Here is a 13,310-nt window from a genome sequence, read left to right as displayed (position 1 = left end):
TTTTTAGTAGTCATGGTTATTTATAGATTATTTATTTAAAAAATGATATAAATCGTATTTTAATTAGGAAAATAAATATGTAATATAATATATTAATATTTCCTATTATACTTTTCATACAATTACGGTTAATAAATATATTTTTAAATCATGTTTAATTGAATTTTAGTAAAAAATTAAACTTAGGTATTTTAAGGTATTCTACTTATAAATTATTTTTTATAATAAATATTAAACATGATGCATTTTGTTTTTTAATTTGGAAATAGAGCATTTATTCCAATAGCGATTTTCGGAGTTGTAGGATATTAAATTCGATACTTATATGTTTTACATTAGTTTACTTTTTATACTATTTTGTAATAAAATAACAGGTATCTACGACATAGATACGTAATTGTTAAAATTAAGTATAAAATATTATAATGCCTAACTGTATGATATTAATATTTATTTAGCAAACCTCATTAAGCTAATAATTAATTTAAACTAATTTCTGTATATGTCGATAATAATATTAGTTAAAGCTATTAGTATATTAATAAATTTAGGGGTCAAATAGTGTTTGTATTTTTATGTGTTTTTTTTTATTTTGTTTTACCTATGCATATACTATATAGTAATTAAAATGATAATTGAATTATTTTATTAGGTAGGTAGTAAGTACACACTTTTAAGTCGAAATTTCATATTATGTATTTTGTTTGTCTTTATTGGACTTCTTTAAATATTTTAGGATACCTTTTTATTATCTGGAATTTTATTTGTAAATGATAATAACGGATAAGTAATTGTGGATATTCGAAGTGATTAAACTTTTAATATATTTATAAAACTAATATTTGTATAAATAAAAATAAAAATAATTTGTATTTTGTGTAATTTTTGTTTGTTTAATAAATAGTTAAGACCTCGATTAAGATTTAACACGACTAAACACTAAACATTTTATAAAACCAATTGTATCTATTCGAAAGTAATGTATAACACTTAAAAAAGGCAAGCCATAGTTTAAAAGAGATTAGTAATTAACCTTAATACAAGCATTTAAACGGCTTCGCAGTAAGTATTATTATATTATTGAATATTTTCATAAATGTGTATGCATTTGTGCAAAAGATGCCGTTTGAATGTTTTATTATGGTTTTTACATTTGATTATTATTGTTATATGTAGCACTTGAACGGAAACCAAGATTTACAATTGCAGGAAATCACGAAAGCTCATTGTATACTTGTACTGAGGACACATGCATATTATAGTCATTCCTCTGTGTTTAGATTTATTTATTTGTTTATTTTTTTGTCCCACTTCCAAGTAGGTTATAACTACTAGCTGATGTAGATAAAACCGCCCATCCTCAGTTTAACAGGAAATGACTAGGCTCGTCCCTGTCTACTGTTATTATTTTCATCATTATTTTTCGTTAATCCCCTAATTTATTTGTTTACAAGGTTAGCTAATCAAATGTACTACACCGTGACCAAGTTATGTTTTATTCGCTAAATTTGTACTTACTTATTTTTACGAGTATAATTTATTACAAAACTTAAAAAAATTCAAAATTCAATCAAATTATTTTATTTTAAGTCAATAAAATGTTATAATCAAATAAATATTATTATATTAGGTACAATAAGAATATATTTTTATAAAATGTCCTTCAATAGGATTTCGACGAATCGACCAACACGTATTAAAATATAATTAATAACAATTTTCAGTATTCAGTAATACCTTTTTTAAATTGTCTAAAACTTTACTCATAAATATTATTATTTAAGTATTACTATTAAATTTAGATAGGTATATTTTATGAATTCATATCGAGTTATTAAAATTAAAAAAAATTAAAAGAATGATGAGGAAAATATTTTTCACTCATTTATTTATGACAAAGAACAAGAACTATAAATAATATACACTTGTTTCAAGTTATTAAAAACAACTATATACTTAGAACTGTTTATTACATATCTTTTAAATAATTATAATATTATTATACATTTATAAATTTATAAGTATGCAAATAAATAATTGAATTATGTTCATTATTAAGTTTTGAGTTGTTTGATTATGATAGGTATAACAAGTGATAATAATCATTATAAACAATCGTTTAGTTCAGCGGTTCCCAACCCATGAGCCACGATGAGCAACGTAGTACTGGGCCGTGAACCATTTAATATTAAATATTATAATATGTATTATATAATATATATTTAAAATAATAGTATTACATATTTTTATTATATACTTAATAAATATATATATATATATGTTTATGTGTGTGTGCTTACGTATATAGGTGGGCCTCAAAGGTTTTTTTTACAAATTTGGTGGTCCGCACAATTAAAAAGGTTGGGAACCGCTGGTTTAGTCGATTGAATGAGTATCTTACAGCTCAGAAAAATGTCAAAAAACCTTGATATCGTTTGAGTAAAAGTATTAAGGTTTTTAGTTTATCAAAAGTACATTGATAGATTAATGCCGTTTTACAACCTTGAAAACAACAGTTTGATATTATGTTGTCTGTCAATACTCGATAATGATAAATATTTACGATTTATAAAATAAAATATTATGGTATTGCTTTGGAAGTTGGTTAACAAATTAAATCGTTTTGAAATTTAAATTATTATATCAATGGAAAAATTATTTATTTTTCTTACCAGACGTGGTGTGAAAAAAATAAAAGTACAAAATGCAACGATCTCGCATCAAGGGGGCTAATAACAATAGTATATTATAACATTAAACATGATATCACAGTGTTAGGTTGTGTTTTATACCATTATTATTATTACAGACATTATAGTATTACTATAGGTGCTGCTGTTATATTTCTTTTCATTTTTTATACAACACTCGTTTCTGAGATGCGGAATTTATTTATTATTTCATTTCGTGGGCGTGTTCTTCAACATATGATTATGACGTGTTTCCTTGCATACTGAGTCCGGCACGATGTGCAACGTGTATGTAAATAAATAAATTGTCGTGATCGTCACGAGCTGCTAGCCGAACCGCCAACGATCGACGGCGCGTCGCGTTGCTACTGGTTTTACAATAATATTATGTATTTCTATGGTATTCATCCTCATCACGCTATTTGCTTCCTGCGAAAATATATACTGCGCGGGAGGGTATGCGATCGTCTCAAAAAAAAAAACATTTGAGATCTTGTTTGATTTATATAATATACTGTACAAAAATTTGTTTCGGATAACTCGGTGGTTCTCCGCGGAATTGATCTTGTGAATAAACCATCTCTGCGTGTTTAAAAGTTAACAAAACAAACGACGCGTTACGATAATGTAATGGCTGCACTGTTGACCTACGTTAACGACGCACTCCGGTGCTTGAGAACAATGTGTGCATGTGAATCGTCAAAATCGCAATTAATTCGTTCTCGTTGTATAGACTTATTACAGGACCGGTAAGTCTTATATTATATTATAGCATACAATTATGTATAGAGTATGGATGTAATATATACTTAGAAGATACGTGTCTATAAACTAGCAAATCGATAACAATAATATTAATTGGCGGAGAATTAGAAGAATTTTAGGGTTACATTTTTTAAAAAGAGGTTACATTCAAATAAGTAAATGGTTTCAACTGCATTCCTTTATTTCTTTATAAAAGTTTATAAAGAGTTAAGTTTACCTTTAAGTCCACAATCACTGCCTATGATAATATTTTAATATTATATAGGTAGCGACTGTTATAATAATTATATTATGTAGGATCTGGATGCAAGATGAGTCTTCTTCGTAGTCCGGTCGGCGGTCGCCATGGTAGACCAGACACACTGCGGCGGCGGTGTTCCATAACACATTTTTATTCGTAAATTTATGTATACGCGATGATACGCCAGTGTTATTATTTTTTTTATTTCTTTTCCTTCCGAACCAGGAACAACATAGTGTAACAGTATTAGTGTATAATAATAATATTGTTATATTTTATTTATATAGTACGGTATTCAATACGGTGTGTCGGAAGCTTCGCATACAATAACGGTAATGGGTTCTTGCAGATTATTATATATGCGTATATTATGTATTGCTACTACGCTTGTCCGGTCTTCGACGCTCTATATATTTCGTATATTATAATGAAATCGTTCTGCGCGATAACAGCTGTTAACTACGGACGACCATGATCAGATATATTAAGAGTATCGTGCGTGAACATAAAATTACAATATTATAATTCTAAGAAAATACTTTAAGGACTATTGAATACAATTCGTTTATTTTTATAAAATGTCCATTTGTTATTCGTTTTTTTTTTTTTGAACATTAGATCTTTCTCGTTCTGTATTAAGTAAAATATATTTTTTTGTCTAAAACTAGTTGAAAAAATTAAAATTAAACGATACACTATTAAAATATCAATTTTAATATAACTATCTTCTATTATATACCTTTAATTTTTTTAATAAAATGGTTTTTACGTTTTGTTTATTTGTATACATATAATACAAGCTTAACCATTAATACATTATAATTATATACACAATTATTGACGTGTGCATTGTGTATTACATTTAGACTTTTTAATAATATTTAATTTATTCTATGTTATTAAAAACCATTGTCCAATAATAATTATATTTATTATTTTACAGGAAGTATATTTATCAGAATAATATAATATATTCACCAAGACTTGCATAATTGATATTTTATTGGAATGTGGGCGTGATATTATTGTGTTAATATCTGCACATTATTTTATTTTTAATTACCAATAGTTATTATTTATTATGCTCTCAATATATCATACATATCTCGATACATATATAATAATATGATATTTAATATTCTACAATATAAATTGGTATCCACGTTTTGTGAATTGATTTGGCCTTATTCGTCAATTATGGTTAGAATATACATTATACACGTTGACATCATACTTTTAATGTGCTGAAAATACGTCATGTTGATCATTCAACAGGTTGTCTAAGAGAGTATACTACTGCCTTTTACTGATAAAATATAACTAACAATATTTTGTAGTAAAAGTAGATTATGTTAGAACATAAAGAAAACATTTGCGTTAAATTTGAATAGGTTTTAATATAAGACTTCATTTGAAATTTTACTTATTTTAATATTATAATATACGTTATCGTCACTAATATTTTATTGTTAATTGTTACTTATTTATGTACTAATAGTTTGTCTATATAATATACCTATTTTACCCTTTCGTTGATAAATTCATGTTTGTTAAATTGATTTTGGGATTATTTATATAGATTTACTATATATATACTTTTATTATCTACTTAACTACCTCTAGTATACTTTTTTTAGTTTTTATAAGTTAGTAGGTTTATTTTTAATATACTTAAAAAATATTGTCGTTTTAGTATTAGGTAGAAAGTTATAATTTATATTATTTATAACAAAAACAAATTGACCACAGTTCTTAGATTATTCGGTTACCATAATTTTGTAGTATATTTTACCAAACTAATTTACTAGTTATACAAGGTATTTTAAAATTCAAGACTAAACTATTGATATATTACATTTTAATTACGAGATACAGATTTATTATATATCGAGTTTTATATGATGAAAATACTCTTATATCATCAACCAAAATCGGAAATCGTTACTAGATTTTTGTGCAGTTTTTTTTTGTTATTGAAATAACATCCGTGGCAGGAACTGTCATTGGAGATTATAGAAAATGCATTCATATAATATATTATTATTTTATATTTTTTATTAGTAGATATTTGTAGTGGTATAGTTCGAGCTGAGGATTTGTTTAAGGTGAGTAGTGGAGGTTTCTTATTGTAAATTGCGGCATTCGATAAGTGAAATGAGTTGTATGCCATAGATGTTGCATACGTTATAGGATCCTCCCTTGACATAAGATGTCGATGGATTATAGTTATATGTGTCCTATTCTTAGTTGATAACTAATTCTTGTCTTTTGAAGAGGTAATCGTAGTTGGCTCAGAAAGTGATTGATTTTTATATTTTAGCAAGTTAGGTAGATAATTTTTTGAAATTAGTTTGCTTGGTTTTAAGAATATATATGAATATTTTTTGCAATATCAGTTGGTTGTTGAGTGTTTTGAATTCTAATGAATCAACGTGCTTAAAGAGTCACTTAGTTTTATAATAGATTGTCTTTTACAAAAAAAAATAAATAAATATATTTATAATTAACCATAATAAATTAAATAAATTTATAAAAAAATTAGGTATAATTTATTATTTTATTTACATTGTTATACGATATAAGTACTTAACTAATGTTTTTATATAAATTACTTACTATAGTAATAATCAAAATAATAATAATAAACTGTATTGTGTCAATTATCATAAAATAAAAGTTCAATTTTTTTACGAGTATAATATTATTATATATTAAGAGGATGCCACACTAGTGTTTGTTGTTCCGCCTTCGTTTAATATTTCTCAATATTTCAATTTATAATATCAAAAAAATACAGGTAATGATATATATACCTTTACCAATGTACAATGATAATATTCATTAAGTATTATACTTTTATCATTGATTTAAAATACTACACTAATAGTTGTGGTATTATCAGCCATTTTTTTTTGGAAATTTGAACAATGGTTTATTATAATTACCTTTTAAAATATGATTTATATTGTAATACTGTATAAATTAATGTTTAATACTATTAAATGTGTAATATTCTTTTTAAAGTTTGTAAAGTACAGTTTACATGGTATATAAAACATATTCAATGTATTGAAATAATTAATAGTGATTAGTGATTACTATATAGCCATAGGAAATATTTTTGATGAAGCTATGTTATACTATTCTTTATTGTTAAAATATTACGTATATATATATACATATTTGATTATAATATTGATATAATATATCTGATGTATAGTGGATTCCTTTTTAGGTTTTTTGTGATGTTTCTTAATTCTTAGCAATCGAGATTCTTGTCACACGCGACATAACACAAAAATGTGTGCACACTGCACATAAGTAATGTACCGGAATTTAGTAACAAAGATGATCAGGTTTTCAACACTTCAATAAGTTACAATACGACGTGACAATAATAGCATACCTCGAGTCCTGGGTTTTGTTTCTAGCCACACCAATAAAGAACCGTTAAGATTTTTTAAGGTTGTGTTATACATATAGTCTGATTTTTTTTACATCGCCAGGTCCTTGAAAAGCCATCTACTTTAAAATTTTTAACTGAAATTAATTTTTTAATGTATTATAAAATATCTGAAGTAATTATCTATACTCATTTTTTTCTCTTTTGTATCTAATATAATAAGACATTTTTTCAAGCTTAAAGGTAGTTTATGAAATAGTTTTCAAATTTTTATTTCACATTATCGCTAAAAATAAATAAATAAAAAATGCAAATATTAATCTAGTATTTATATTACTTATATATAATTTATTAACTTGGTACAATATGTCTTCTGGCGGTTTCGTAATTTTGCTATTCTTGTATATTTTTTGTTAGTGTTCAAATTGTAGTTAAACTAACAATTGCTTTGTTTTTGATTGAAACTTTCTTTCTAAGTGATGATTATTCTTGAACGGGAACTGTATACAAATCCTGTATACGCATACATTTAAAAGGAGTTATACATTTTGCTCAAGAATAGTTTTCTAGAAACAGGAGTTCTGGAATTTGTATAATAAAAATAGTGAGGGTTTAATACGAATTTGTTTTTAAATTGGTTTCTTTATTACGTTTTTATAGATTGTTTAAGTCAAAGTCATGCTCATGTACAATTTGGTTTTGCAATTCATTTATGAGTCAGTTAAGTTGATATAACCTTTTTTGCTTGTCAAAGTTGTTGGTAGATATTATTGTCGAAAAGTTATTTTGAAAAAACTAATCATAATTCATACCACAATACAATATTAATTTATGTATCATACATAATCGTAAATTTACAATACTTGTATTTTGTTTAATACATATAGGTATATATTATTCTTTTGTAATAGGTTCTTGTTATTACAATAGCCTATGTCCCTATGACCTATGTAATACGTTATGTATTCTAAAAAAAAAATCCTTAAGCCCTTATAATAAAGATCATATTATATGTATGCCTTGTTTCGTACAAAAGTACTCACCTTTGTTTTATCAGTGAAATATAATAGCTTTAACAATTTTTTTAGGTTACCATGAATCCTGAAATGACTATGGCCATGAAAAGGCACGAAGAACGGGAGGCTCTGAGGAGCGTTATTCAACAATGGAACGCTAATCGACTGGATCTATTTGAACTTTCTGAACCAAATGAGGTAAATTAAATTAATTACTCACATAAAAATGTTATAGTTATATATTGTCAATAAATAGGGTGTTAAGGCTAAATTATAAAGTTAATATTCTACTCATATCAACACTTTGAATATTACTTTGCTCTCAGATCACGGTGAGGATAGATCGTTGACAAGAATAATTGTTGTTTTAGTCTAACGTAAATTTAAAAACAATACATTGTCAAAAGTAATGTTTGTATTTTGTATGATGTATTTTTTTTTTATAAATTTTACGGTCTAACGCATGGGAATAAGTACCCATAACAGACAGGGTAGGGTGTGCAAAGGAGCAGAACACCCTTCATTATGTTTTGTAATTTATTATAGGTATCCAAAAATAAACTTAAAACATTTAGTATTCAAATCTTACTTGTAATATAAATCTGATCATAAAATCAAATGTTTAGATATAGTATGTATGTATACAAATACATATATATTTTAAATTATTAATACACGTATATTATAATATATCGTATTTATATTTTATAATTTATGGTAGCACCGCGGTAGTAAACTGCGATTATTAAACTAATATTAGATATTATACTTGTTGAAAAATAAAATAATTATTTGCTTATAATATATCCGGTTATATTAACCTATTTTAAAGTTATAGATGTTTAAAAATACATATATGTATAATGTATATATTCTATGTAATAATATTTTTTATGTATAGTGACACAAGATATATTATTTATTATCATTCTTTGTTTTTTTTTCATTAAAAATTTAGTAACATAAATGTATGGATTAGTATAATCGTATTAGTATTTCAAGATATTTTATCATAAGGAAAATATGCAGCTAAAAATATATGTGTTAGTACATATATTTGTTTTAAGATTAGAAAAATAGATCTAAATTTTATAAGTAGTTCTTCTCAAGTAAATTATTTATACTGCAGTACAACGAGAGTTCTTATTTAAGCTGGACATCTGGCCTCTTGAATAGCACGTGCTCTACAGGATTTTTTTTATTCCTAAAAAATAAATAAGATTCTAAATAAGTAATGTAATACTAGTATCTAGGTACTCCATATCGAAGTCTGTAGATTATAAATATATATTTATTTCAATCCAGTGGTGTAGCCAGCATTTTTTTGGGGGGAGGACTGATCAATTTTTGTAAAGTACAATTTAAGATTTTTGTAGCGATTTTCATAGAATTTTCTTGATATTTCGTGGGGGGAGGGGGGCTGGAGTAAATTTTGTAAGATTGTAAATTTGACTAAGAATTTTTAGCAATAAATATTTATTATCACATAATTTATTATATTATACATTTACAATTTATGGAATTTATACATGATTAGTTCGTGCGTAACGCCCATTGAATACGTTTGTTTATTCAATTGTTTAAAAATAATTGTGGTAACATATGATGTCTTTGAAAGAGGGTTATCAACTCTCTTCATTGATAACTTTAGTTACGGAATCACTGAACTTTTTTATTCCTTGAGATTTGAAAATTTAAATTGCATAAATTAATTATAAAATATAATTTTATTATTGTAGATAGATTATTTGTGTAATACTTTTAATTATTTACTATTTATATGAGATAAATTAATATGAATAAACATTCATTAATATAATATATGATTATTGATTAAACTCTATTAACATAATACTAAAAAAATGTTATTATTTAAACACATAATTTACTGTTTTAGTATCTATTTATATTTGTTTAGCTTCTTTATTCCAAATATGTTTATAAAAAAAATATTTGTTTATTTTTGACTTCTGAGTTCAATAATGAAAATTGAAAATTTTGTTCGCAGTTGTAAGTTTTTATTATTTAATTATTAAAGCATTTAGTTATGTTAAAGTGCTACTTGTGGAAACTGAAAATTTTCGTATGTATTTTTAAGCAATATTTAATTGCATAATATAATATAATTTTTACTATTTTTTTAGCTACTTTAATCTTAATTTTCCGTCAGTAATATAAGAAAATACAGGAAATTAATTTTTCAACTTTTATTTATAAAAACTGCTTAATACATTCAAATATCAAAAGGGAGTACTAATTATAGATAATTTGTTCTCGGGAGTACCTATACTATAAGATTGTTCATGACTGCACTCTCTGAGGTTCGAAGATATCTCTGGGATATAATATTATTACTTGATTATTTATTTTTGTGGACATAAAGAAGTAAAAACAATTAATACTTATTAATTATTGCTGCTGTAAAAATGTTGTTTGTTATCTACAAATATAAATATTTATTGATTATGATTTCTGGTAATGCTTAAATTGTATTTTTATTTTTACAAAAACTAAATAAAAATAAATAATTAATATTATGCATTTAGGTACTGTTTTTAATTAGTAAGTCAATGGAATAATATTATTATGTATCAGTTTCTGTATATTAAATTGTTATTGGACATTTGTATTTCATATAAATCACGCTGGTATAATCTGAATAAGTATAATATATTTAAATTTTAAATAATCAATTTAATTTTGTTTTAAATGTCTATTTAAATACATGTTAGTATAATTTTGAGAATTATATATATCGTTTTTTTTTTATTTTATTTTAACAATTCTGCATAGTTTTGAGTTAAATCATTAAGAATAGTAAAACTTAAATATAATATTAACAAGATTTTAATTCGCTACCGCATTGGTCAACCAGTTATTTTTTATGTTACTATATATTCCACGTTGGCATGAAGATGACCGGGATTTGCTCGCGGAACGTCCACGGTTAATTATTATCGGAGTCCGGAGAAGTTTCAATGGATAAATACAACGGTGAAAGAGACATTCTATATATTATTCACGTTTCAGGTCATTCATCCGATTTAACATGGATGTGTGTGTGTAGTACACACACTACACACATAATATGTATATACATTTCATTGAACGCATTCATTGTGTACAATGTTCTGATTTCCAATGATGTGTCACATTGTATAGTAGTAGAAGACACAGTAAAGAGAAATGAAATATAATTCATAATACTATGAATCGCATTGTTGATGTCGTTAGTATTTGTGTACACCCTAACCTTGTCGCATTCTTCTACGTCGAAGTTTAGCAAGGTTGCGTAATTGTTATACATGTAGTACCTATACTTGGTTGGATTGTTTATCAATAGCTTAATATGGCGTATAAAATATCTATACTTAAATTATTGCAAGCAAAAATTAGGGATGCTTCACAAGTGCGAGAAACAAAGTAAAACAGTATTTTCTGCAGTTTATCTTATAATGTGAAATGGCTATCTGGGTTATAAAATGTACAAGGAAATCTATAAACTAATTTTTCAAACAACTTTACCGTATGAAAAAATAAAATAAGAATAATGTAGTTAGTTTTTATTAGTACCGATTTGTATGAATAAATAATAATATTCATTTATAAATATATTATTATTTTAAATATATAACTATGTAATTTAAACTTAACGTATTAATATATGAATTAATTCGAAATTATTATTGTACTTTTTAAAAATCATTACTTTTTTTTATTTTCTTAAACGTGTTTTATTTATTTATTATATTATTATTATTCTTATATTGTCAATTGAGTCATACATAGAAATAGAAATAATCTTAGGAATATAGTGACTCAGCATTGTTATTACTAATCCGATCTCAATAATATTAAAAAAAATTGCACAGTTAAACATTTCATTATAAGTAATCATTGATAAATACTAATCATTGTATTGGGAACTGAACCCATATAGCATTGTGTATTTGTGTTAAAGTAAAGTTTGACCACTGAATACACCCACGTAAATTATATTTTTTTAATCACTGGAATTTGCTGATGAATAGGATTTTCATTAATATTTTTTGTATATAATTAAAGTAACATGCACTTGACTTATAATTTTTATCAATTATAATAATAATTGTGTATAAACGTATAAAATACAATTTTTCTTATTTGTTTTAGTATAATTTAAGATTGGTTTATAGTACGTTGAGTGTTTAATTTTTAACGAGTGACCTCTTTATAATATTTTTTAAGTTAATATATTATTATGTATGAATATATTTTTTGAAAATATTTAAATAAGCTATGGTTGTTATTAAAAAGTTTTTATAAATTTGACTAAACAATTCACGCGTAACTTACAATATAATTCTAGTAGATTTTAATATAAAAAAAATTTGTTGTACACATATCATGGCATCAAACAATAAACATGTACACATTTTTTTGAATTTCTGTAGTAATAACAGTTATGTTATGATATGAACATTTTTTGTTTTACATACTACTAATATTTCAGTCTTATTATAGTCACTAGTCAGTGTAGTAGCATGTTATGTGTGGTAATGTATTTTGTCGCTCTAAGTTTGTCCGTGGGAACTATAGGCAGGTGGTTTTAGTAGTACATAAAATAATGTAGCATTCATTGAAACAATAGCCAATATGTATGGTATCGTATTCTCCCACCAGTTTAATAGCATTAAAAAAGTATGTACTTATATACTTATATAATTTTACAAATTTCCACAATTTAAAAATATATATATATATTAATTAATAAATATAACTGGTTTATTAAGAATATAATTTTAGACTTAGTAATGATAATAATATAAGTAATATGATACGGTAATGATTCATTGTTGGATATTGGGAACCACTGCATGCCGTGATGACGCATTTTAAAGTGTTCGTAACATTTACTCACATACCTATTATAGGTATATAATGACATAAAACTTCTTACATAAAATGTTAACAATTTCCCATCAAATAATTATGCTTATTTTTGAATTGCAGGAATTGCTTTTCCACGGTGTAATGAGGTTTTACTTCCAAGAACCTGGTACGGGTCAAAAAGTTGCTACCAAGTGCATCCGTGTTGCATCTGACGCTACGTCACAGGCAGTTATTGAAACCCTTATTGAAAAATTTCGACCTGATATGAGGATGTTATCCGTTCCAGAGTATGCATTATACGAAATACATGAAAATGGAGGTAA

General features: G+C 25.1%; 1 protein-coding gene across 4 annotated transcripts in view; it reads left to right on the top strand.

Annotated features, from left to right (window-relative positions):
* LOC132917779 (afadin) overlaps window positions 1–13,310 on the top strand; it is a 62,122-nt gene that overhangs the window by 4,807 nt on the left and 44,005 nt on the right. For all 4 annotated transcript variants that reach the window (XM_060978671.1, XM_060978667.1, XM_060978668.1 and 1 more), the window contains exons 2-3: window positions 8,188–8,313; window positions 13,108–13,306. In XM_060978671.1, coding sequence (XP_060834654.1) covers window positions 8,194–8,313; window positions 13,108–13,306 — 319 coding nt within the window. In that variant the 5' untranslated portion in view covers window positions 8,188–8,193. The remainder of the gene's footprint in view (window positions 1–8,187; window positions 8,314–13,107; window positions 13,307–13,310) is intronic.

The sequence above is a fragment of the Rhopalosiphum padi genome, chromosome 1 (assembly GCF_020882245.1).
Source record: "Rhopalosiphum padi isolate XX-2018 chromosome 1, ASM2088224v1, whole genome shotgun sequence".
Taxonomy (NCBI): domain Eukaryota; kingdom Metazoa; phylum Arthropoda; class Insecta; order Hemiptera; family Aphididae; genus Rhopalosiphum; species Rhopalosiphum padi.
This window is presented reverse-complemented; position numbering and strand designations above follow the sequence as displayed.